The sequence below is a fragment of the Physcomitrium patens genome, chromosome 1 (assembly GCF_059467195.1).
Source record: "Physcomitrium patens ecotype Gransden chromosome 1, ASM5946719v1, whole genome shotgun sequence".
Taxonomy (NCBI): Eukaryota; Viridiplantae; Streptophyta; class Bryopsida; order Funariales; family Funariaceae; genus Physcomitrium; species Physcomitrium patens.
Genome location: NC_143410.1, coordinates 20,941,685 through 20,969,184, shown reverse-complemented (window position 1 = coordinate 20,969,184; position 27,500 = coordinate 20,941,685). Strand labels below are relative to the sequence as shown.

General features: G+C 34.2%; 2 protein-coding genes and 1 long non-coding RNA gene across 6 annotated transcripts; 1 reads left to right on the top strand and 2 right to left on the bottom strand.

The window, feature by feature from the left end:
- Nucleotides 1-46: 46 nt before the first annotated feature.
- On the bottom strand, nucleotides 47-4,127 carry LOC112279794 (putative UDP-glucuronate:xylan alpha-glucuronosyltransferase 3). The gene is made up of 5 exons (XM_073532291.2): nucleotides 3,946-4,127; nucleotides 2,514-2,744; nucleotides 1,680-2,341; nucleotides 1,258-1,562; nucleotides 47-1,151 (listed from the first exon to the last, which is right to left on the bottom strand). Exons 1-5 carry the CDS (start codon nucleotides 4,011-4,013, stop codon nucleotides 474-476), a joined length of 1,944 nt encoding a protein of 647 aa, XP_073388392.2. The 5' UTR covers nucleotides 4,014-4,127; the 3' UTR covers nucleotides 47-473.
- A 2,149-nt stretch (nucleotides 4,128-6,276) lies between these two features.
- On the bottom strand, nucleotides 6,277-7,466 carry LOC149989932 (uncharacterized). 2 transcript variants are annotated; one of them, XR_016504730.1, is made up of 2 exons: nucleotides 6,997-7,466; nucleotides 6,277-6,769 (listed from the first exon to the last, which is right to left on the bottom strand). It is a non-coding gene; the product is annotated as an uncharacterized LOC149989932 (long non-coding RNA). The 2 variants fall into 2 exon arrangements; XR_016504729.1 differs by having other exon boundaries at nucleotides 6,277-6,811; nucleotides 6,997-7,334.
- A 237-nt stretch (nucleotides 7,467-7,703) lies between these two features.
- LOC112286233 (calmodulin-binding protein 60 D) lies at nucleotides 7,704-13,155 on the top strand. 3 transcript variants are annotated; one of them, XM_024527937.3, is made up of 10 exons: nucleotides 7,704-7,845; nucleotides 7,987-8,106; nucleotides 8,470-8,590; nucleotides 8,721-8,796; nucleotides 9,084-9,142; nucleotides 9,278-9,771; nucleotides 10,037-10,197; nucleotides 10,290-10,493; nucleotides 10,655-10,841; nucleotides 11,578-13,155. In XM_024527937.3, exons 3-10 carry the CDS (start codon nucleotides 8,499-8,501, stop codon nucleotides 12,345-12,347), a joined length of 2,043 nt encoding a protein of 680 aa, XP_024383705.1. In that variant the 5' UTR covers nucleotides 7,704-7,845; nucleotides 7,987-8,106; nucleotides 8,470-8,498; the 3' UTR covers nucleotides 12,348-13,155. The 3 variants fall into 3 exon arrangements, 2 of the variants coding, with proteins under 2 accessions (XP_024383705.1, XP_024383714.1); XR_012218223.2 differs by lacking the exon at nucleotides 7,704-7,845 and having other exon boundaries at nucleotides 7,876-8,106; nucleotides 11,578-12,468; nucleotides 12,649-13,155; XM_024527946.3 differs by lacking the exon at nucleotides 7,704-7,845 and having other exon boundaries at nucleotides 7,991-8,129.
- Nucleotides 13,156-27,500: the final 14,345 nt, after the last annotated feature.

Below are 27,500 nucleotides of genomic sequence, written 5' to 3'. Positions count from 1 at the left end.
GAAACTTGCGCAACAACAATGTCATCACCGAAAAACTACACGAGCAAAAGCAGAAGAATCATAAATGGAATGACATAAATTTTGCCAAAGCGCAACATAGCATTCAGCATGATAATGCAAATCCCCCAAAATTGGTCTTTCAACCAGTGCGAATCACTCAAGCGCTCTCTAGAGACTTCATTACTGTTACAGCCTACGACAACAATGACCTTCAGAAACGCGTCCCCTGCTACAAAAAGTCCTTGAATTGATGCTTCAACATTTCGCCGATCTTTATAAAGAAACCCTGATCTGTAATATGTTCTCCATATAAGCCTACTGATAGGATAATTGCCTTAATAGTACATTGGTCACACATTTCAAGCATTTGGGCCGATTCCTGAGATCCTTCAACCAGTTTTTGTATATCTTGTTTGTCATGGGCCCTGACCTTGTTTAAGCGAACCAGTGGTCCTACTATTTACACTATGGGCTCAAAGAGCTTGCGGTGGTGGTTCATTCCAGTGCCTTATCATCTCCTCCCAGTCACAATGCTCAGGAGTCGGACACAACTCCAGCCGGGGATCCCTAATTTTGATCTTCCAATGCCCATCGCTGTAGCTTCCAGCCTCCGCTTCCCTGCGCTCCACTTCCCGAGCTGCTTTAGCCAAAGTCCTGAGCCAACACTGCCGTTGAAGGTTCTCCGGCATGCTGTCGTGTATCTTAAACCATGTGGCGTGGGCCGAATCACTCGCGTACTTCTGTTGCTCCTTCAAGTTCCAGTTGCAATCGTAATCCCTAAAGCAAACCCATGGTTTCATGCCTAGGTAGTGGAGCACGTAGAGTTCAGGAGGATCTTCACCGAAGAGGCGAGTCTTAGTCTCCAACTCGTCGGTGTCATTCGACCAGAAGTGCTTCAGGAAGTTGACGCGCTTCGGAAGACGGTGCCACCATGGGAATATCTCGTTTAAGTAACCTTGATCGCCGCCGTTGTATGATCTGGTGTCCATGATTTGATCCAGGAGGATGCCGAACGTGCAGTTGGAGGGCTCAATCACCATCACTCCCGAATTGAAGCGGTTTTGGTCGTTTCCAGTGGCCGAAATCTCAGGCAATTGAAATAGGAAGTCAATGTTGCGCAGCACGAGAAGGTCAGAGTCGATGAAAACAATCTGCCAACAACCAGCAGCAGCCCCTTCAGAATTAATTTCTCCATATTGCAATTAACAAACCTGCAAACAAACAAACACACACATTTGTTCGAGGTTTAGGGTTTACCTTATCATACTCTGTGATCTGCCAGAGGCGAAACTTGCTGTAGTTCCATTCGTTATAGCGGTCTTTTTCTGCGTACGGGTTACGGATTCGTTCGATTTCACGCACCTGCCAGCCTGCTGCTTGCAAGGCTCGGCGCTGCTCGGGAAGGATGCTAGAGTCCACCAGCATAACTAGGTCCCGTGTAGAGCCGGACAGACGAATGCTGTGTGCCAATACAATTGCCCCGCAGACATAAGACGCATCAGTGTGCACCATGGATACGTAGGCTTGCCTCCTCTCATTGCCCGTCCTCGCAGCAAGTTGCTCTGTCATAAAAAACACACCAATTTTAAGCGAGCCAAACCAATCGTCAAGGCTAATCATTAAAAAGATTATAATCCACAGGGACAACAATTCCATCTCACGGAAACATTATGCTGTACCTGGATAGTTAATGGACAACGATAGCTCGCACGATCCGACTGGTAGAACCAACCGGCTCCTCATATTGACAAGGTTCACGTGGTACAGCCACATCTTTCCCTCGTGTTCTAGGAGCTCTCCACAAGGGAAGATATTCAACGGCGGCCGACACTCGCTAATGATCAGGACATCCATTGCCTCATCTCCCGTCTGGCTTGCAATGCTGGCTGCAGACAGAAAAAGCTGCAGTCGTTGAACGTTTCGCTCTCCACCTGACTCTTGCGGGTTTTGGCAAGAAACTTTGGCGACCAAGAGGTCGAGCTTTGTCTTCTCGCGCACACATGGGAAGGGCAAGGACGGACACATTGGAGTTTCGAAGAGCTCCTCTTCGTCAATCCACTCGGGATAAAAATCCGACCATGCAAGGCTCTGATTAACTTGGGCAAAGGGAAAGAAGATGGGGATGCGTCCATGCGCATACTCTTGCCATCCCAAAGCTTCATCTTTACCGATGTTGAGTAGTCCGATACTTGGCCTCTTGCCTAACTGAAGGTTCTGTCCTAGCAGCAACGCCACATTACCTGTTATGGACTTCCCATCACTCGAGGCTCCTCTTCCTCCATCATCAATATCATTTACTTCTGGCAAATTGGAAGTGCAGGGATCTGACCTTACCCTGGGTCTGCAATTGCGCATGTATTTCAGGTCAAGCACTCATCAACGAGCAGGTAATAGTTTGATTGTCTGCTTGGTGAAAAGAAAGCCTAAATCCACAAGCAAGAAAGATCTGTTCTTCTAAAAATACCGAGGTAGCTTCAATTCAAAAGGAGCACATGTGTAAGAGAAGCGCTAACCTTGTACTTACGGTATGTCTGGACTGCCCAAAAAATGAGTGCCAGTCAGTGCTAACCGTAAAGAAGAGAAAGATCATGGTGAGCACACCGAGAGTGAGCATGAGAACCCGCTGGGGCGTTTTGGGCAGCAGCTTGAGTTTTCTGGGGTCTGAATAAACAGAAATACATCTCCGACTCCAACTCGCCCCGGCAGCCCCACTCCGGATATACTGTCTCCTGCTCTCTCCATCTCTGAAGATGTATCACACACGGACACTCAGCATAATGCAAAGCCTAAACCAACACGAATACTTTACTTACACGGGTTTGGCTCCACCCTCATCTCTAAAGGACTTCTGTGACTAGTCGTTCATAAAAAAAAATTGCCAAATTTGCTATTTCTCTCTCTCTCTTTCTCCCTGAAGTCCTCGTCATCTTCATCACTCCCTCCCGCACTTTTACTCAAAAGAGGAATGCAAGGAAGACGATCCACTAGACTAATAACACCTGAGGCGGTTAGAAATGCAGAGAGATATCTTAAGAGAACATTCAACAATCTGCAAATCTGTGGTCAGACGGAAACTCACAAACCGGTAGACGCCCTCATGACACGGAGTCCAATTCTCGATGCCCTCATCTGCTGAATCTCCTCTTGCTAACCAACAGATTTCAAGGTCATGTATCCAGTGGGGCAAGTAGCCAAATTAATCTGACAGCGTAGCTTCTGGCTTGGCTCATTGGAACGATCACCAGGCGAAAAACTAAAAGATTAAGAAAACCGAGCTAATATGTGCCAAGCAGTGATCAAATCAGACGTCGCTAGACATCGCACCACGCTCGCGGGGAACCTGTGCTCCTAGGAGCACAAAAATGAAAACTGACCGAGAGCATAAGCACAAGACAGGACAGCTGCCAAGCAAAGGTCGAACAAAAACTACAGACTGTTAGATGTTAGCTGTTAGCTGCAGAGCCAACCGTGAGATCACACACCCACAATGTGCAACAAAACAACTGTGGGATTTCTTGACAGCAATAGGCACGGCGCGAAAACCTCAGAAAAAGTTTCACGGTCGACTAAACAAGGCCTGAAACTAACACGCCGGAGCAACACAGGACTGGGGCGAATAATCCAGAGCTAGATGCCATGGCAAATGGGGGAAGTCGATAGAAAAGCATGGCACAAGAGTCAGACCGCCGACATACGACACTCCCCATAAAAATAAAAAATAAAAATAAAAAATAAAAAACTGAATCTTGAGCTCGCACCTTCGCAACAAAGCGGAGCTGGACTTGGAATGACGCACAATCAGCTAACATCTAACAGTCTGTAGTTAGTGACATCTAAAGATAGCTTCTCTAGAGACGAAGCTCAATTGTGTAGGATATAATGAGAACCTTGGTCTGATACTGGCAACGACCAGGGTGGTCAGATTATTAGAAACCGAATGCAAACCTGAAAGCCATACTGGGTGGGTCCAGAGATATTAAAGTCCTGGCAACAGTAGCAGCGTTATGAGGCATTGAGGGAGGAAGAGTCAGAAAGCGGAGCAGCTTGATTCGACGCTTCCACGACCCCACTCCAGTCGCCGGTCGGGGCTGACACCTCTCGCCTACATAGTACACATTCCCATCCCCATATAATCAAGTCTTACTAAGTGTAATGAATGGGCGGATGGATATATAAATGGATGGATATATGGATGGATGATAATACAGGTAAATAAAAAGGATAAATCAAACGTTACAAATATTTGTGGCACCCTTGTAACACCAACGTGACATAATATGTTTGAGAGTGCCAAAAATTTATGTATCTGTTATATAAGTCACTACTAATATAAATATCAAGAGAGATAAAGAAGTCATACTTTTGGTTCATGCATTTTGTGCATATTGAGTAAAGTTCTTATAGGTTTGGATTAGAGAATTCATGGATTTAATAGGTACTTTGCATGCATAAAGAGAGTTTTAGCATGCTTGAAAAAAAAAAAAAAAATTCATGTGCAAAAAATGAATGTTTGCAATGTTTACAAGGAAGAAGTTATAAAGAAATGTTTACAATGTGAAAAGTGTTGATGTATACTAAGTTCATTAGAGTTCTTTATCAGAATAAAGAATAGTATAAATAAATAAATAATACTTGTATAATATGCTCTAAAATCCAAGTAAATTTATAAACTTGTAGGTATAATTTGAAAGAAATAAACAAAATTATTATATGGTGTTTCTATTATTATTCGACCTCCTAAAAATTAATAACACCTAATAATCAATTGAAATTTTGGAATTTGAGTTCTATAATGCATAATTAATAATATGTAATTTATTATAATTAAATTATTTTTATAGATTTTTATTAAATAAAAAGGTAATTAACAAAGACCATGTGGTTACCATGGTAGAAGTAAGCATCCTAAATTGTAGGGTCCATGCAAGGATGATTTCCATCTTACCTTCAACAAACCACCTTTGATAATTAACAATCTATGATAATTAATATATTTTTCCTGTAATGAATGATATTAATTATCAAGAAGAACATTGTATATACATGTGTGTTTATATATAAGTGTGTGTAATACTATTAACCAAAAGCAATTAGATAAAAAGATAAAATTGTAAAATATCAAAACCTTAGATGGAAAATGAAACTCTATACTTCATTACAACTAATCTGTTAGAAATATCAAAAATTTAAAATCACATGATATATATCAAATGATATTTTAGTCATTTTTAAACATTAATCGAATGTTAAGCTTGTATATTTATAATATGTATCAGATCACTGTCATGTACTAAATGCTATAATTTTCAAGTTTTATCTTGGAAAATTGCAACAAAATAATATATTTGTCATCAATAAAATAAGTATATAAGGCCACTAAATTAAATTAAAGTTAAAAAATTAAAAATATGAAAACTAAAATTTAATAGTGATTTTTTATTAATCATAGGAAAAAATTATATCTATATATATATATATATATATATATATGTATATATATATATGTATATATATTAAACAACTTAATAAACATTGACTTTGATTTCAGTTACTTTGTCACACCCTGTTCTTGTTATTATTATTGATGATGAAATGGGTGATATTAGTAAAAGTTACATTTTTTTTGGGTAAATTAACAAATATAATGAACTACTTTTGCATACATTTACTAATTTCAAATTTATAATAATGTACAAATACAACCAATTCATTTTGACATTGTTATGCATTTTTAATCCTTTTGTTCCATATTTCTTAATTATTGTATATGTTAGTATAAAATAATAATTACTTTAACATCAATGAATTGAATATTCTATAAGTTTTAATATGAGAGATACAGAAAATAAAATAAGCTTGTAGTAATTCAAATATTTACGACACATGTGCAAACAGATTGATTTAGACTTTAATTAAAAACAATCCAAGCTTTCAGTGCTCTAATGTGTATACTTTCAAATTATGAACATGACTTGACAAATTCTTTAAGTAAGAAATCAAATTATAAACAATAACTATAATTGGAATCGAATGATGTTTATAGAGTAACCAAAAATAAACCATCAACATCATTCAGACAGTGTTGTTTGGTCTAGAATATAATACAAAAAAAAATTGTAACTTTATTTAATAAAATACTATTATATTAATTCCTATGCATTCCAATTTCTTCAATTTAAAATAACGTATTTAAAACTCCAGTTTTGTAGCAATTATTTATTTGTCCATACCACACAATTCACAAATCAGTTTGAGAAGGTCATTGTAAAGTACTCATTAGACATATGTATTATTTTATTTTATTTTATTTTTTTTAAACAATCTACAAATTAAACTGAACAATCTTTTTCCAAACAGAACAAAGAAAACCTTCCTGCATATCAATAATTCTAAAATACATCACAAACAACACTTGTACATGCAACTACGATTGAATTTCACCTACGACGACAGATTCAACACAATCGTCTCAAAACTTCAAAGCCCAATGGCAACAAAACTAGACGACAGAGCTTTCTCATGAAACTGCATGGCAGAAACAGGATCCATCGCATATCAAAAGAATACGAATAAGAAACAAAAAAAAATAAAATAAATAAAGGAAATAAGAGTAGAAGAATTATCCCATAAAAGGAGCAATTTACCATGTTTTTTTGGTGAAGAGATTGATGAAGTGCCGACAACAATGTTTCGCTATTTCACAAAACCATGCACAAGCTTCAGCATTCGACCTTGGACTTGATGATGGACTCGTCCTCAAGTGCAAGACCTGTTTCAGTTTGTGAAGAGGTTGAATGACAAGAGCCAAATCCTGGGCAGCACATCGACTCCATTTAGCTGTGACGGAATCTCATCAAATGACTTGAAACTGAGAATTAGGGTTTATCTGAGGGAGACTTGAGATGATGACAACGGCATCAGCAGTTGTTGCAGAAAGCACCAGAAGTATGAATGGTGTTCGTCAGTAGCAGCCGTGGTTCGCCGCAGGAAATCTACCTCCAGGTCGAGGGTTCTTCCAGTAAGGAAATAAGCTTTGTGGGTCGCCTCCGAGAGCAACTTTTGCCGTTCAATGAAAGCCAGCCCACCTCAAGACCTCGCGTTCCGGTATCATTCAAGGCTCGCAAAAGATGCCCATCTGACCGTGATCTCGGTCTTGATCGGCGATTTTCCGATTCGAGGAAGGCATCGTACATGACCACTTCCTTACTCTAAATGCTAAATTGAGGATTGATAGTAGAAATGCTAAATCTCAAAAATGCATCACAAAACTCGCTATAGAACGGTCCACCCTCTTATCAAACAACTATCATACCCTCCATCGCTCCCCGCCCCCACCGCGTTGCAAACCCCCTCTTTGACTTCACAACCTCGTCGCTCATCCGCTTCACAACTTACAAACTTCTTCAATTCAGGGTCGTAACGATTTCATAGTTCGTTCGACTGTATTTCACAAACCTTCAACTTCTCAGTACTCGTCACAAACACCACCACTGCACCAACCATCAGAGATAACACCGAATCGAACTGGTGGGGAACAACTTTATAGCCCAGATCTCTACCACTCTACCTATCATTGTCCTCAACAGTTAGATAGCCCTAAAGTAGTAGCCTTGTGCGTAGGAAGTGAAAACTGAAATGGCAACACCTAATAAGAGCAGAAGGATTCTTACACCACGGGGACCGTCGGATCTATAGTGGTGTGGACAACAAAAGCACATAGCTGACATTATTTTTGGCTACTGTGAGGTCTGCGAGCCAAGCCGACCCCACCAACTCAAGTCAAAACCTGAAATAGCCTCATATAGTGGCAAAGTACAACCCTTACCGCTGGATATCCCACGCTGGGTACGTTATTCTAATACCAGTCCAAGATGCACGCACTGTGTCGATGATCTTTTGGGAGGATTAGGTCTGTTGGAGTGTAGTGGAAGTGTAGATCGCAGAATGAATTCCCTTACGATTGCTATTTTGGTTATGCTATAGCAGGGAGGGAAGGATGACGGAGTCGCCTGTGGTTTCGATTGGAGCATGGTAGCGAGGGAATTCCTCAACACTGTTACAGCACGGAGGATCTTGTGGAAATTTCGGTTCGCTGCCGGGAGAAGGGTGTGTCTCAATCTCTTTGACAGGTTTGCGAAAAGCGAGGGTGTAGAGAGAGTCAAGGCTGTGATCGTAGGTTAAGTCTGCGTCGATGTTAACGGACATCGTCAAGTATATGTACTGCGGAGCTGATGATATGAATGCACAGCAACCCGACGCAGTTGGTGTCGATGTTAAGTTGTGGCTTATTTGAAGCGAGGAAGTTCGAAGTGGTTCAAAAGACACTTCCTTCATCATTAGCAGGGTTAGATTAGATGTGCTCAAAGTTACCTTCTGGTGAGGAGACTTGAATTTCGGTGGAGATTTTAAATTAATTGTTAGATCAGTAACTTCGTTTCAATAGAAACTTGATTTCGACTGTGATTATAGGTCATTCTGGAGTTATTTGAACCACCTCGATGACCATGGGGGGAGAGAAACGACCTCTTGATAGGGATCCTTCGAAAGATGGCATATCGGACAATAAACGTCTTCGATCGCAGCCTGCCAGGTTTGGACACCTTCTTATTGATACTATTCAGCCTGATTGACGCCATGCATAGACAATATGAGGTCCAATATAAACTCTAACTAGAAATTTACAATGGTAACCCATTGCCTATTTTCTTTTAATGATGCAGTATCATAGCGGAGGCTGTGAAAGGGGATAGCCTGCAGAAACTGTGCTCAAGTTTGGAGCCTATGCTTCGACGTATTGTAAGTACTTTTCCACACATTGCCCTCAGCTTTGGGAGGGACACTTGATGTTTTTTGTTCTGACTTCAACAATCTAATTGAGTAGAGGAGATGACCTCTACTTTCACTGATGTTTAGAATCTTTTGTTAGGTACAGAACGTCTACTTTCACTTATGGCGCCAACTGAACTAGTTGATTCCACTTGAACTACAACTGGAACTTGGTGTTCAGTTCAGCTTCAACTAAATGAATGGGATAAGAGGTTTATGTAACACTCATAAATGGTTCGATCAATGGAACAATGCAGGTTGCTGAGGAAGTTGAACGTGTTCTTGCTAAGCTCGCTCCTCCAACATTGGGAATTCGGTATGCATAATGTCCTTTTTTCACCATGTTAACTGAACTTTTACTGTACTGTTGTGTCTACTTACTATTCGGGTATCAACATAACTCAAATTCGTCTCTGATCACAAACTTTGTTCCTTGAATTAATGTTTGCAGACCCTCACCTGAAAGGATTCAAGGCCTAGACCAAAAACATTTACGGTTGGAATTCAGGAATAAGCTAGCTCTTCCTCTTTTCACTGGGAGCAAAGTTGAGGGAGAGCAAGGTTTGACAATTCACGTTGTTCTACAGCATGCCGGCACCGGCCAAGTTGTTACCACTGGTCCAGAGGCTTACGCCAAGCTGGACATTGTAGTTTTAGAAGGCGATTTCACAGCAGAGGACGAGGACACTTGGACTCGGGAAGAGTTTGAAAATTTTGAGGTCAGAGAGAGAGACGGGAAAAGGCCACTTCTTACTGGAGACCTTACTGTCACTTTAAAGGATGGAGTGGGTACTTTGGGAGAGTTGACGTTTACAGATAATTCTAGTTGGATTCGCAGTCGCAAGTTCCGACTTGGCGTGAAAGTTGCATCTGGATTTTGTGAGGGATTGCGAATTCGAGAAGCCAAGACTGAGGCCTTTACCGTGAAGGATCACCGTGGAGAGCGTATGATTCAAACCTCTCGTTCGTCTTGAGTAGATTATTTCGTGACCCAGGGTATTCTGTTATGTGACCTCTTTATGCTTTGCTCGTTATCGTCATGAGATCTACTGGTTCAAACCTACAATTTACTCCAGAGTTTGTTGATTATTGGCATATAGTAATTTTTCTTGCATTTTTGTTATCACTTGAAGAAGTGTGAACAATTTGTGGAAATATAAAAATGAGTATAATATTGTTTCTGAGCCTCGTTGTTGGTCTCATTCTGCAGTGTACAAGAAACATTACCCGCCAGCCCTGACTGATGAGGTTTGGCGGTTGGATAAAATTGGCAAGGACGGTGCTTTTCACAAGCGTCTCAATCAATCTCGTATTATGACAGTCGAGGATTTTCTGCGCTTGGTTGTCATGGATCCTCTAAAGCTGCGGAACGTAAGTATCACATTTAAACTTGTGTCACGCATTATCATGTGTGGTACTTTAATCGTGAAAATTCGGATTCTAATTTTGTTTGATTTGTCCAGATTTTGGGAAATGGTATGTCGAACAAGATTTGGGAAGGCACGGTGGAGCATGCGAAGACTTGCGTTTTGAGTGGAAAGTTACACGTATACTATGCCGACGAGAAGCAGAATATTGGCGTTATATTTAACAACATCTTTCAGCTAATGGGGCTTATTGCTGATGGTTCGTACATGTCGGTGGATTCTCTCTCTGACAGTGAGAAGGTGGTGTCACTACACCCTCATTGAGCTCTCCGTCACATGGGCGTAATTTGAATAACAGTTGAAGATGCTGTTTGTTCTATTGGTGATTGTTATGTACACCGATTTTCTTAACGTTTTTCAGTGACTTTCGTTCTGAACGAATTAGGTTATTTGATGCCCAGGTTTATGTGGATAAACTAGTAAAAGTAGCATATGAGAACTGGGAGAATGTGGTGGAGTACGATGGAGAGGCTTTGGTCGGTGTGAAGCCGTTACATCAAGCAAAAGGGTTCGATACTCGCACTGAGGACCCACTGGGTGGACGCAAAGTATCCAGTATGTCCAATATTTCCAATATCCACTCCCAAGGTCCGAATCTGAACCATAAGCAAGCCTACAGACATGAAAATTATTTTTAGAGGATGTCATTACATAAGTATACTTACCCAGAATTCGAATGGTGGGCGAGTAAGGAGCAGCCTTTGAACTTAAATTTAAGCGTGTATTATTAATTTTAAAAGTAAGTGTCAGCACGATCCACAGGAGTTTCTGTTGAGAGCTTTCAGGTATAGCTTGGCGAATGGACGTTTAGCTGCTAGGGTACTGTGGGTATGCAACTGAAAGACGATGCGTGTAACGTAAATACTATTGCGCATGTGCTGGCACAACCACTGCAGCACCTCTTTCAACACAATAGAAGAGTTAGCCTTGTGGATACGCCGTGGGAGATTATGTGGACTGTAGATTTCAACTCTTGCAGTCTTGGTCACCTTCAAGTGCTTATGTTCTGGAGATATATGCTAACTAAGTTAGATATCTAAAAGCATTGAGAGCTTTTTGGGCTTTGACTTACATAAAGAACATAATTTGATTGTAGGTTAATATGTAATGTAGAACGTTCTAACCAGTTTCTGGCAACTTCGTTGTCAACTGCAGAAAGGCACCTGTATCAAGTTTGTCTACTTCAGTGTGGGTTCAGATGGTTCTGTCGGTGCTATTGTGAGCTGCTGAAAGCGCTTTTTTTTTTTCACATTCAGCTTGAATGTGTTCTTGGATGTTTGACGTTTCTATAGCTGATTCGTTACTTTCATTCGCCATTTTGCAGATAGCGCAGGTAGTGGTAGCGGGTCAAGATCGGAGTCTCTTTCGTACGGACAGGAACCAATAAATATGGCTCCACGATCATTTCCTGGTTCTATTGGTCAGCTTCCAGATAACCAGAGTATCACGGGACCCGTCCTGCAAATGAATAGCAGCACTGAGACTTATCATCAACTTGTTTTGCCGAATCCTCTCGAGAATTCACTGCTTGCAGGGCACACTGGGCTAACCGGTCTAGCTCTGGGTCCCTCTCAAAGTAGCACGACATCGTCAAGCTCGGGCATGAATGCCTTGGATCCCACTCTGATGAATGCTTCTACTTCAGGCACAAGTGATTGGCGGCGGCGGCAGCAGCAGCAGCAGGAGGAAGAGGGAGAGCAGCGACAGCAGCAGCAGCAATCTCGGCCCAACCTTCAACGGCAGGAGAGTCTTGGCAGAATTTTTCCAACTGAAGATGAAATTCGTTCCCAAAGCTTGGAGCTTTTAGACAGTGAGGACATGCAAACACAGATTCAGCAGCTGCTCCGTCTGTATAATGGACAGATGGGCGGCATGCCATTTAGTCCGTATGGTCCCATGACTGATGATACATTTCCTCTTTTTGGGTTACCAGTTGCAGGTGAAGAGGCTGTGGATGAGCACAAGCCCCGACCAAATGGCAAGGCATATGTGAGCTGGTTGAAGTTGAAAGCGGCATTGCATTGGGGCATTTTCATTCGGAAACAAGCAGCTGCAAGGAGGGCCCAGCTGGAAGAGGCTGATGAACAGGAGTGATTAACCCGGTTCTACACCAGTTGGTAGTGCTGATTCCATGGAGGTATCAGGTCCTTCGGATCAACAATTCGTCCTGTCGATCCTTCCATCCCTCTTTGGTGCCCCTCAAGCCACTTCAAAGGTAATTTGTTGTTGGCAACGAACATCAGATTATGCCTTTGCGAACACATCTTGTGAATATCAGAGCAATCGGGCGTAATTTGGCGTCAAAGATGGGGCCAACGTATTTATACTTCTAGTTTGTATGGCTTCTTTGTGCCATGGAATATGGAACTCATCCTTTGATAACACAATACTGCAGTCTGCGTATATGCGGTGATTAGCAGCTATGCTTCCTGCCAGCAAGCCGCCGATGAATTTTGCAGGTAAAACAGCTTGGATTTGCTAGTTTTGGAGTATGAGGTAGATTATTGTGCCCGACGCATGGACTTGTACACATGTTATGCAGCAAATTGGAGGGAGGAATGCAACAATTGGAACAGAAGCAAGTGTTACAATAGCTTCAAAAATATAGCTTCCTCATGTTGACCTTTGTTGACCTTTGAAGGGCAGCCATTTTTTTCAAGAGATGTGTAACAATGGAAATATAGAGAGTAATTAATGTTACTCATTAGTTTAAATCACTGGTATGATAAATGTAGGATTATATTAAATCCTTTTTTTCTTTTCTTTTTTCTTTTCCTTTTTGATTCATGTTCTACTAGGTGGGAATTTTGAGTAGCTAAGTGGAGGTTTTGAAATATATATTTGTATACATTCAAAATTATATAATAAGATATTATTTTCTTGTTGTTTTTTGTTTGGACAATAGCTTGTTACATGTGTTTTACATTGTGTTGATTTGGTTCATGTGTATTAATCTTTGTATACATTTTATGTATATTTTTGTTCATTAGTTTAAGAAATTGGTATAATAAATGTAGATAATGTATGTGGTTGTTCAATAATTCAGTTTTTGAATCTTATAATAGTTAAATGTGTATTTGTGTATTAGTTTTCTTATTCTTCTTGCCATTTGTTCTATAATTATTATTACGATTTAATTTCTATGTAGATTTTAATTATTTTTTATTAGTGCAAAGTTAATAATATATGTGTATATGTTATGAGCATGATATTGTTTTGTATGTTTTAAATGTGTTATTTTTATTTTACTATTGAGAAATTTATTGCTTGCATCTAAATACATGCATTTATTTAGTATGGCCTTACACTATGAATTCATAATTTTAACCTCACACTATTTAGTCTGAATTTAATATCAATTCTTTGTACAAGTTAGTAAGTATTTTCTAGGACAAATTAATTAGAATTGGTATTAGAACTAACTTGCAATTTCTTTATATTATGAGATAGCCAAGGTTTTAGGTATTTTGATAAGCCTAGAAATTAATTAATTAATTAATTAGGTATCAATTAGACATAGAATAAATCTTACATGATATTAGAGCAAGCGAGATGCCTTGCTTCTACTTTGTTTCTAACTAGATTTGCTTGTGTAGAAACCAAACTTTAGAAACACCTACTTTGTTTGTTTTTATTATCCCTTCTTCATTTGACAGCTCCAATTATACAGCTTACAAAACTATTTTTTAAAGGTGACAAACTTGATAGTAAAAACAATTCTATTATATAGAGATTTCAAGTTTAAGTCTTCTTCATGCAAGATGGAATATGAGACAAATTCAAATTCAAGCAACTTATAGAAACTGTGTCACTAGCTATAGTCAATACAATGGTTGCTCTGCCTAATAACAAAACTATTATCAATAGAAGAATTAAGAATCTAGCAAATCTTTAAGATAATATTTCACTACCATTGACTACCCATGAAGGGAAGAAGAAAATAATCAAAGCAATCTTCATCTTCACAACCACCATTAGGGATAAATTCTTACTAACAATAGAAGGCTTCTATACTGATTTAGTGGAATGTAAGACCTACTTCAAACAAAAATATTGTGAGGACCTACTTGAACAAAAAGTGAGGCTAGAACATCAACTTCAAAATATTAATATGATGGAAGAGACAACAATAGAAGTCTATCCTGAACAAATTGAAAATATCACTAGCAAGCTAACTAACATGAGTGTTGAATTAGAATCCATTAAACTAATGCACATTATCTTGCAGGGACTCTCCAACAATTGGAGACCATTCATTTCACAGTTTGGTATTGATCTTACTAAAAATCCCATGCATAGTAATTCAATATTTATAAAATGTATGCAAATTAAAGAATTTTAGAAAAAAAGTTGCTAAAATGAAGTCAACAAAGAGGTCATGTATACCAAATTTTGCAATCAAGTCATATATCCAAACAACAATTACTAGAGGTACAAGTTACATGGCTGATGTGGTTGCTCAATCCTTAGATGTTATTACCCATGTTATTGAGAGACAACACATAGATGAGGATTGACATATGTATGTAGCTATTGCAATTAATTAGAACATTGAGAAGTCAAATGTGTCTTAAAATAATTCAATGTACATATTGCAATATCATAGGCTTGTATTAAGTGATGCATTGTCATAAAGATTCCAATCATATACGAGGCTACCTCATTGAAATATTTGACCTACACTACTTTAGATATGATGAGTAACAAGATATTTCAAAAGAACATTTGAAAGTAAACATCTGTGCTTACCACATTGTGCTATAGTACATTGATTTTTCTTGTGTTCAATCTTATGATTATAGAAAGAGAACTTTAAGATAGTTTTAAGCCCCTTACTTCTAATGGCAATGTCATTAGTGCCAATGATGCTTCATTTCTATTTTTTAAAAATGAAACTATTGGTAATAAATCTTTAAATAGTATTTTGTATATACTAAGATTGATAAAAAAAATCATACCTTTATAAAAAAATATTAGGTGATGTTAGATTTGACTCAATATTTTCATCCACTTTATGTCTAGTTTTTAATCAAGAAACATTGCTACATGTTGTCTTATATGCAATAACTATAAATTATATTATTAAATATTAGATTCCAAAATTAAAAACGTCTTTTTTTTTATGTATATTGTCTTTAATTTTGACCAAAATACTTATAGCATATGAAACTACTACAATCATATATGCTTTTGCTATCACTTCTATAATATTACTATTGATGGCCTCAACAACTAGTATCAATGACTCTATATCCATCATTGAAATCTTTATAAGTTTATTTCAACAACCAAAGAGTCATTGTAGCAACTATAATGGAGAGGCTTACACAACCACTAATCAACAAATTCCAAGACATACTAGTAGAACTATTAATATTAAAAAGAATATTGATGCAAGTATATTGAAAATCAAAACTTCAATTCTTTTCGTGCCACCAAACCATCTCCAAATACTTACACATGAGAGTTATCTACACCCTCATTATTATTTGCAAAAATACATTACTTCTACTTATTGCATATTTGAAAACACTTATGGGCATAACTAAAGGAACATTTCACTTTATAACACCAACTTCTTCTAAAGTTGAGAGTATTCATGAAGCCAACTTGCTACTAGCACCATATCTATAATCCTTTGCTTTTTGTATTACATCCTTATTTGTTGGAGATTATGCTAGTGTAACTTCTTTGCAAATAGAATCTACAATCAAATATAGCAAAGTAAGCCAAAACAACCTTAATAATCTATGACACAAATATCTCAGTCAATTCAATTATCAATTAGCCTATTACATAGGTGTACAAAGTATGACCACTATAATTTCATCATTACAACTTATAAAATGTAAATGTCTTTTTGTCACAAATATACATATTTATCTACATTAAAAGAATTAAATAAAAATAAATAGAAGTAATTAAGTTTAATAATATCTTATAGAAAAGCTTCTTAAAAGCTTAATAGATGATATTTTGACTTTACATGCATTTATAGGTGATTGATAAGTTGAAAACTTAACCACATGTTGCACATGTTAATGACTTATGGTATAAGTTAGCCATATGATATACATATAGAAAACTTGTCTTATAAGTTAGATATGTATCAAAGATCCTACAGAATATTGCCACATAGTTTTTAGTTAAGTAGAATATATGGAGACAAGAGTGAAACCTTCCTTATTCTTTTCAATGCCTTTTTTGATTTTATTCTTATTTAAAGAGTCTATAGTCTTACTATCTTTAATAATAGCTATTTTAGTTTTAAATTTATACTATCTTTAAATAAATACCTACTCTTTTCTAGTGATATAAGAATATATTAAGGTTTTTATTATTTGTGATTCATATCCTTAATATCTTATATTTTGATTTTTGATTTTATTTTAATAAATATAAATAAAAAAATACATTCATTGATTTTACATAATTCACATGGATTTATTTTCTAAAATTGTTTTTTTGACACTTCCAAATCTTCAAACAAAAGTTCAAATAAAAACTAGAGATTAGAATCTTGTACCTTTGGAGTGACAAAGGTAGCAAATATCTTTCTATATAATTCTTAGATTTTTGCTCTATCCATAGCATAAGACATCAATTTATTACTCCATTGATTCTTCATTAAAATGACATTATCAAAAAAAAAAAAATTACATCCTTCTGAAAGCTATCCACAACATTCACTTTGATAGAAAATTCTTACCTTTCATATAACTTAAATGTATTTAAGTTATGTTATAAGTCCTTAATCAAAGTTCTACTTGCGTATTCATCAATAAAATATATTTCAAAGTAGTCTACAATAAAAAAATAAAATCTTATTCATCTTTGCATTTTTAGATGCACAATATATATTTACATTTCAAAAGAATTCAAGTACAAATTCCAAGCAAAAGTTTTAAATTTGTCTTTGCTAACTACGAAAATTTACAAAAGACTACTTCCAACTTCTTTGACAATCTACTATCTTTTAATAACATATTTTCATCAGATTTAGAGCTAAAGAAAAAAACACAAGAAAATATTCAAATCAACAATAAATTTGGAAATAAACCAACATGTAAGGATATATTTTACAAAGATTCAAAACATCAGTTTGCATCAAAAGTATAATGTCACAATTCTTTTCTATTCTAGATCATAAATGAATCAACATCTATTTAGTCAACTCAAAGATCTACCAAAAGAACTAAATGCATCATATCCACATGGTTTCACAACTACAATCTTTAAATATTATGTATTGCTAATACATATGATATCAAAACCACCAACCAATTAAACAATGATGTAAAAATCAAAGTAGTTCTTAATAATCGACTCCAAAAAGAAGCTATAGATGAAAAATATGACTTTCTCATAAAAAATTACATTTGAAAATTCACACAATTCTTATTATATAGATGTATTGTTTCAAAAAAGTAGATCTTTAAGACCAAACTAATGATATAGAAAAAAAAATCAAATCAAGACCATATTCAAAGTTAGATTTATTTTATAAGAACTTAAGCAATAAAAAGGCATCAATTACCATGATACATTTGCTTCAATAGTAATATGGTCCTCTTTCAAAACCTTAATTATATTTATTATATCCATAGATTGAAGCATCAACCACATAGATGTTGTCATAATTTTTTTGTGAATAAAACACTCAAATAAGAAATGTACATATAGTAATTGACTGAATTTTCTAAACCAAGACATGAACACTTCTTATGCAAATTACTTATATCAATCTATGGATTGAGTAGTCACCTCTATTATGTTACTCAGAAATTGATAATTATCTCTAGAGTATTGCTTAAATACAAAACTTCTTTGATTCTAATTTCTACTATGTAATCAAAAGAACTATCATTATAATCCTCCTAACTTATCAAAAGATCATGTTATTAAAGACAAGAATTCAATGAAAGTAAATAAATAAGCAAGATTTTTTTTAAAAAAAAAGATGAAAAAAATAAAATAAGAAAGTATGTATATTTAAAAGAAAATTAGAATGGCTATTGTCAAAAGAAAAGAAAATTAAAGATCCTTAAATCTAAACTAGAAACAAAAAAGGATTTGATAAACGTGAAGAAGGCTTCATACTTACTTCTATACATACTATCTAATTAAAAGCTATGTAACGGCATTCTATAGGAACTCTAACTCATGTTTAATTTGTAAAATACATGTCTTAACTTGCAAGCAAGTTTTCTATACATGTGCCATATGATTAGCTTATATCATAAGCTATCAATATGTATATCATATAGCTAATTTATTGATCAAGTGTTCAATCTATCAATTACTTTTAGATATATATAAAAGTGAAATCACATCTATAAAGCTTATAAATAGCTTTTTTATAAGATATTATCAAATTTATTTATTTTTATTTACTTCTATATATTCATATTATTTAAGTAATTATTAGAATAAATATGTATGTTTGTGATAATATTCCCTTTTTTAGAGATAAGTTGTACAAAGAGCAGTAATCACATATTGATAGAGTCCGAGATGCAACAAATTATATTTGCCACATATTCTAAACTTTGTTTTCATTTAATGTAATTAATTGATCCTTTCAGCCATCAATAATGTTTAATTTCAAGGTGGAAAGACTACCTTGATATTTGATCATTAATGAAGCCTTCATAACTTTCTTCAAAAAAAAACATTTGTAGCACCATCAAGAATCATTTCTACTTCCAATAAAATCACTAAATACTAGGAATCTCTTCTATAGTCATGTTACCAAATGCATTGTATCTTACTATCTATTCAAGAAAAAACATATTATTTTTAAAGATCTTTGTCTCTATTATGTTGTCTTGAAGTTGTAACAATTACAAAATTTTATCTAATAAGTCAACAAATAATAGTTCTTAAATTGAATCTACTAGTTGTTGATTCTCTATCTTATTAGTACTATTAATACAAAGAAGTCTTAATAAAAAATAGAAGATAAAATATAATCTTTTTGATTATACATTCTTTTATAGTAAAGATTTGCTTAACTCATAATCTTGATTTTGATGGATATCATCAATAAAAAGCTTTAATCTTCTCTATTGTATTTGTAATTTTTTTTATTGACTTCCATGCACATTCATTAATATTATATCTATATTAATAAATAAGATATTTTAATATATTTAAATGCTACATTGAGCCTAAGATTTCTTCTACTTCAAATTCTTGATTATTAATCACTTCTATAGAAGGTGGTGGCAATTGTTTTCTTTTTGAAATATTCACTTTGTTATATGGCTCAAGAAAAAATATGTGAAATACATGATGGATCTTCATAGACTTTGATAGATATAATCAGTCTAATTGTATTTTTGATTATATCTATCAGAATATTTATTTATAAGAAATAATCGACTCAAATTTATCTTTATATATCAAATATATAAATAGAACTTCAACTTGATTGACAAAATTCTTAATTATACTCTGGAAAAAATTAAGACTAGAAGATATTTAATCTATTTAAGAATTATATTTTTTTAGTAATGATAAACTTAAAATTATTAAATTAGAAAAAATCTAATTATATTAAATATTACAATTAAGCTACTTTGACTATTAATTATTACTTCTATAGGAAGGATTTTATGAAAAACATCTCCAAAAGACAATAGATGACCATCTATGACTTTTATATGTATTGATTTAGTAATCTTTAATAAGAATATGCTATATTTTTTAATAAACTATTCATTTAAGAAATAATATGAGGTTCTTGAATCTAACAAGACAAAGGCTTTGTGATGTTTAAGTCCTAAATTAATATCTATAATGAAATAAAGCAAGGATTTTAAAAAGAAAATAGAACCTTTACGAGATGTTATACAAGGTTTTAGTTACATGGTTCTTATTATAGTTAGATAAATTAATTTTACAAAATGTTATCATGTTTTATAGGCATACTCTTTATTTTATGGTTGCATCATTTTTTTGGATAATATTGAGTAATATGCTTAGGTTCTCCAAAATATAAACACAATCTTTCTTATTGATAATGAATCTTTTATTGTTTAATAAGAGATTTGAAATATATCATGTCAATTTTCATATCTTTTACTTCTAAATATATGTATTGAAAAGACACTAGTGTTGTCATTGAATTATAAAAATGTTGAAGCCTATTTGTACAACACTCAAATTAAAATTAAAAAAAGTCAATTGCCACACTTTATAACAAAGTCAAGTGCTTGACTCAATGTTTGAGGATTAGGTAAGTTGAAAATTAATTTCTTTATCTTCTAATGTAATTCATAGAAAAATTGATTAATGAATGTAGCATCATTTTATTTGATATTAGTTACAAGTTGTCAAAATTGTAGAGCATATAATATTATTGATTGATTGCCTTATTATAAAATAGAAATCTTGTTGGTTGTAATACAAATTGCATCATGTTTTTTATACATGGATTGAAACTCTATCAAAAAAAATTCTAAATTATTTAATATTAGATCTTATCATTCAACTATATATATATGATAATATAAAATGTGAAAGTATTTTTCTAATAAATTTGACTTGTAATCCTAGAATTGAATAACTTTGGGATTGAAGTTCAATCACCAGTTATACTTGATTGATGAATCCTCAAAACTTTAATTTTGTCCCATTAAACTTCTCAAGCAAAGCAACTCTTGGTTCTCTAATGTTGAAATGGTATTCCATTAAAGGAGAAGTAATACAATATGGTGAAGATGTTGAAGCAACTCCAATCATCTCTATGTCTTTACTTCCTGTTAATCTTGTTATTTCTTATGGTGGTAAATTGAGTTGATACATCATAAGTATTAACTTCATCAATTGCTCTTACATTTGTGCCATTCCACTCTTCATTTTAACAAGCTCTTCCATGTTAATACTAAAAAATAAAAATACTTAATATTAATCAAGATAAATAGAAGAGATGACTTGAAAATAAAAATAAATGCTAAGAACAATATCACTTTAGAAGAATGTAATTTGTAACTTCTAATAATCTTATGTCTTATTAAAAAAAAAAAAAATTACTTTTAATTAAGAAAAGATAAAGCTTTGATATTATAACTATATTCTTGCTAATTTAATTCTTGTCAAAGACAAGAATTCAATGAAAGTAAATAATCAAACAAGACTTTTTTCAAAAAAAGATGATAAAATTAAAATAAGAAAGTAAAATAGCTGTTATCAAAAGACAAGAAAACTAAAGACCTTTAAAACTAGACTAAAAGCAAAAAAAGAGTTGACAAGAATGAAAAAAGCTTCACTCTTCCTTCCATATATACTATCTAATTATGAGCTACATAAAAATATTCTATAAGATCTCTAATACATGTTTAATTTGCAAGACATGTGTTTTAACTTGTAAGTCAAGTTTTTAATATGTGCACCATATAATTAGCTTGTATTACAAACTATTGACACATATGATACAAGGCCAATTTGTTAGCCAAGTGTTTAAGCTACCTATGAGTCATCAAAACAACTCAAGAGTTGTATTAGGACAAAAAAATACAATAGGAATATAAATGGCCAAGTATTAATTTTAGAAAAGTGGAATTGAAAGAAGAATTGTTTATCTTCTCTCCTTCTCTTCTTATATACGTGATACAACTAGATCAATAGATTTTTAGGTAAAGCTCTCTCTCTCTCTCCTTAAAAACTCTCTTGTGTGTATATTACTTGCTACTATTCTTGTGACTTTCTAAACATTCTCAACATGTTATCAATATGACTCTCTTCTACACACTATCACAATTATTTTTTTTGCTCTAGTCTTGACTCTTCAAACTTGTTGCTACTCCTGCTTCTTATGTGGTTCATGATTTTTTTGTACTTCTTATTGGCTCTTTACACATTAGCTGCTTGCTTAGAGTATTAGCTCCACTCTATACCCTACTTGCTTAGAATACTTGCTCCAGCCTAGCTTTCTTGTTGCGCCTTGCGCCTACAATGAAACAGCCGCCAAACTGCCGTAGAATTGTTATCGCTTCTTGCCACCGACCATATTGCTGATCTTGCTGTTGATACCACTCTGATGCTACCGCTAACTACCAACTATTGCTGATGCCGCTGCCACCCTGCCGCCACTAGTGAGTGCCGCGGCCATCCTATTGTTGCTCTACTACTACAATCCACAATCTTGTTTTAAAAAAATAAAATAAAAATAAAAATAAAAATAAAAAATTAATATTTTGATTTCTATGGATTTCTATGGTTTCTATGGATTTCATCAGAGATCTTTCAATCTTAGGTTCTTATGACTCTATATTTGTGATAGTAGATCATTTTACCAAGATAGCATATTTTGTATCATATACAAAATCTATCACAAGTGAAGAAATAGCTAAGCTTTTCATTGACAATATCTATCGCTATCATAGATTGCCAAAGGATATTACATCGAATAGGGGGACTCAATTTGTATCAAGATTTTGGAGAATCCTATTCAAGATTCTAAAGGTGGATATAAAGTTTTTTTCAGCTTTTCATCTTCAAACTGATGGACAAATGGAATGGGTAAATCAAGTTCTCGAGCAGTATTTCAGATGTACCATCAACTATCATTAAGATGATTGAACAACTCTTTTATCATTGGTAGAGTTTGCATATAATAATTCGGCACATTCTTCCACTCAATAAATACCTTTCTTTGCTAATTATGGTTATCATCTATGTCTTGATACTTTTGAGTTTTCAAAAGTTGATAATCCTGCAACAGAAGATTTAGCAAATTGCTTGTCAGAGCTACATATAATAATAAAGATACAATTAAAGGAAGCTCAAGAATGACAAAAGACCAATACAGATGCTTATTGTAAGGAACATCTACAATATAATATGGATGATAAGATATAGTAACTTCATCGTAATTTCAAGACTACTTGTCCTTGTGATAAATTAGATTATCGTAGATTGAGACCTTTTCCTATTTGTGAACAAATCAATCTTGTTGCCTATCAATTACATCTATCGGAGTCTATGAAGATCCACCTTGTATTTCACGTGTCTCTTCTAGAGCCATATAAGATAGTGAATATCTTAAGAAGAAGACAAATGCCACCTCCTCCTATAGAAGTAGATAATAACCAAGAGTTTGAAGTAGAAGAAATCTTAGACTCAAGGTGGCGCCAAAATAGGTTGGAATATCTTGTTCATTGGTGCAGATATGATATTAGTGAATGCACATGGGAGCCATCAAAGAATCTTGCAAATACAATAAAAAAAAGTTAAAGTCTTTCATCAACGACATGCATCAAAACCAAGATGAAGAATAGAAAATCTTTGCTATAAAAGAAACAAGATCAAAGGAAAATAAAATTCTACCTTCTATCTTTTATTGTAGCTTTTGTGTATTTGTGATGAGATAGAAGACCAACAACTAGTAGATTTAACTCAAGAGCTTTCATTTGCAGACTTACTAGATAAAACATTGTGATTGTTACAACCTTGAAGATAATAGAATCGAGATGAAGATTTTCAAGAACGACATGTCTTTCTTTGAATAGATGGAAAGATACAACATGTTTAATATCACGACCTTGGAAGAGACTTCCGATGTTTAGTGATTTTATTAGAGGTAGAAATAATTCCTAATGGTATTCTAAATATTATATTTGAAGGAAGTTACGAAAGCCTCAACAATGACCAAATAACAGAGTAGTCTTCTTGCCTTGGTATGAAATACTATAGATGATTGAGAGGACCTATCAACCATCTTTGAAGAGAGCAAAGATAGGAGTATGTAGCAAATACAATTCACTACATCTTGGACTTCCTCAACATATGAAGACCGCTCCTCATGGAACTCGTTCCTAGAAAGGGAGGTAATGTCACAGACATATACATTTATTTCAATAGTTACATATATGATTAAGCAAAAGTAGGTAAATATAGAATAATTTCATAAAATCTTTTAGAAAAGCTTCCTAGAAGCTTCATAGATACAATTTTGACTTTAGATGTGTTTGTAGGTTAGAAACTTGGCCAAAAAGCTAACCATATATTGGTAGCTTGTAGAATAAGTTATCTCCGTGTAATAGCTTGTGGAACAAGCCAACTATGTGGCGTAAATATAGATAACTTACCTTGCAAGATAAGACATGTGGCTAGCAAAGTCAACACATGTTGGAGGTCCTATAGGACATCGCCACATAGCTCTTAGTTAGATAGTATATATGGAGGCAAGAGTGAAGCCTTCTTTACTTTTATCAACGCCTTTCTAGTCTTAGTCTTCTTTCAAGGCTTTTTAGTCTTCTTGTTTTTGGCAATAGCTATTCTAGTTAATATTACATCACCTTTTGAGTGACTTTTTAGTTCTCTTCAGTGATAGAAGAGTGTATTGAGGATTCTCTTTCTTGGAGATTCATGTCCTTGACATCTATCACAAAGAATTGTACTTCTCTCTCGCATGGACAATTGGAACATCTAAGATCTATATTATTTAGAAAGATCATTCTATATATAATTGGACATAATTTAAAGCCTATGGATGTAGACTCTATGAAATTGTATTGTACATGCATGCAAAGTAAGATGATTATTCAGCCTTCAATTTGGAAATTCCTATAAGAATTACCACCAATGCTTGAAAGATTACATGGTGATATTTGTGGTCCTATTAATCTAATATCAAGACCATTTTATTATTTTTTGGTCCTTATTGATGCATTAGATAATCAATCATATGTTTCATTATTATCAACTTGAAACATGATTTTTGCCAATCTTATATCTATGCTTATTTGTTTTTAGGCATATTTTCTTAATTATCTTATAAAAACATTGCATATAGATAATGCAAAAGAATTTGCATCAAAGTCTTTTGAAGAATATTGTACTGCAACAGGAATTGAGTTGATATTTTGTGTTCCATATGAATATATTCAAAATAGACTTGCAAAGTTATTTATAAAGCATATACAATTCATTACCTGGCCACTCCTCCTTCATGTAAATTTACTTGTATCTATATGGGATCATGCAATTTTACATGATATAGCATTAATATGCCCCCACCCTTCTTTTTTTGAAATTATTTCACCACATGAGCTCATTTCGGGTCGTGTTTTAAATATATCTCACTTACAAATATTTGATTGCAGTGCTTGATTTCCAGTACCAAAACCTCAATAACATACCATTGGAGCTCATTGATAAGAAGGCATATATGTTGGTATTGATTCATCAAGCATTATTCGTATTGTTAATCCATCAACTGACAAATTATTATGTGCACATTTGCAAAATTACCATTTTAAAGAGAATGTATTTCCATCTCTTCAAGGAAGAGTATCCAATCAACAAAGAAATAAAGTACTTATATTTGAAGTACGGAAAATATTTACAATGAATCCCGATCCTAGGACATCTTTGGCTGAAACTGAAGTTACTAAGATTTTACATCTAAAATGGATCATAGATGAAACACCTGATGGCTTTAATGATGTATCTAGAATTACAAGACTTCCTATTAATAAGGCTCAAAATGCACTTACTCAGATTACAGTGCCACTGATTACAATACCTCAAGTTATAATAACAACAACTAAAAGAATTGATGGACTAGATAAACAACCACATAAGAAGAAAGTTATAATATTGACTAATCTTGATATTATTTCTCAAGAAATTGCCACTCATCATGGGAGACCACCAATTCATGATGATATATCCATGCATAATTTACCTTCAATTCATGTGAAAATAATCTTAGAACTAGAAGGAATAAGAACAAGTTGAATAAAGAATTATCTATTCTTTATTGTACTACAAATGATATTTAGGACAGACCATCTATTACGGTACATGAATCATTTGCATATATGATTATAGAAGCCCTTTCTCATAAGAAAGATGATTGTGAACCTCAAACCATTGAAGAAGCGATGTGTCACTTTAATTGGTCAAAATAGAAAATTACTATTGAGGATGATTATGCCTCTTTGCATAAGAGAAAAGTCTTTGGTCTAATTGTAGACATTCTTACCTCTCGCCCTATAGGATATAAGATGGTATTAATATGTAAGAAAGATGTTTATGGTCAAATAATCTACTATAAAGCTCGTCTTGTTGCTAAAAGATTTACTCAACGATTTGGCATTGATTATGAATCCACATATTTTTTAGTCATGGATTCAATTATATTTTGATATATTATTAGAAAGGCAGTTCATGCCACCCTTGAGATGCATGTGATGGATGTAATAATTTTATATCTATATGGTTCTCTTGATGCAAATATTTATATGAAAGTTCTACTTGGCTTAAAAACAAGAATTCCAAATGGACCTGCTCCAAGATAATATCATGGTATTAAATTATGTAAGGCCTTATATAGTTTAAAATAATTTGGACACATGTGGTATCAACGTCTTCAAGATTATTTAATTATATATAAGTTTGTAAGAGATCTACTAATTCCTTATTTTTTTATGAAATGAGATAAAACTAGTTTTGTGTTCATCATTGTATATGTTGATGATCTTAACCTAGTTGGTATTAAATCTATTTGTGTTGCAGCTACTAACCTACTTATACATGAATTTGAAATGAAAATGCTAGGAAAAATAACTTTTTGCATTAGTCTTCAGATTTTACATCTCACAGATGGTAGCATTTTTTTTCTACTGACTAATGTATATTAGAAAAATCTTATGGAGATTCAATATGATTGATGCTTATCTATTGTCCTTACCAATGGTTTGATGTGGTCGTGATGGTCATGATCCATATCGTCTATACGATGAAGAAGAAGAAATATTAGAAGATCAATATCCGTACCTTGCAGCGGTTGGAGCACTTTTATATGTGACTACATATACAAGACAAGATATTACATTTGCAATTAGTATTCTTACAAGACATAGTGCACGTTGTCGTATTACGTACTATCTTGCTTAAGAATGCACTGGGCGTCTGGCTCTAGGAGGTAGTATGGTGTTTCGCTAGTACTCAAGCAGTCTATCGGGTTCTTGACTACCCAAATACAATCTATATTAGATTGCAATGTAAAAGCTTAATTCCAATATAAAACGCTTAGAGATCCTATATAACTTCAATTTCTTTTGTTATTTTTATTTTATTTATTTTATTTTATGTTTTTTATTTTATCTTTATCGTTAATTACTTTAATCCTAGACCTTGAACTTCGACAAGCTATGATCCTCAATCTGTCCTTTCGACAAATTGTGAAACATCTATCGCTAGTGTCTCTACAAGCCTTTTTGAATGCTCAAGAAG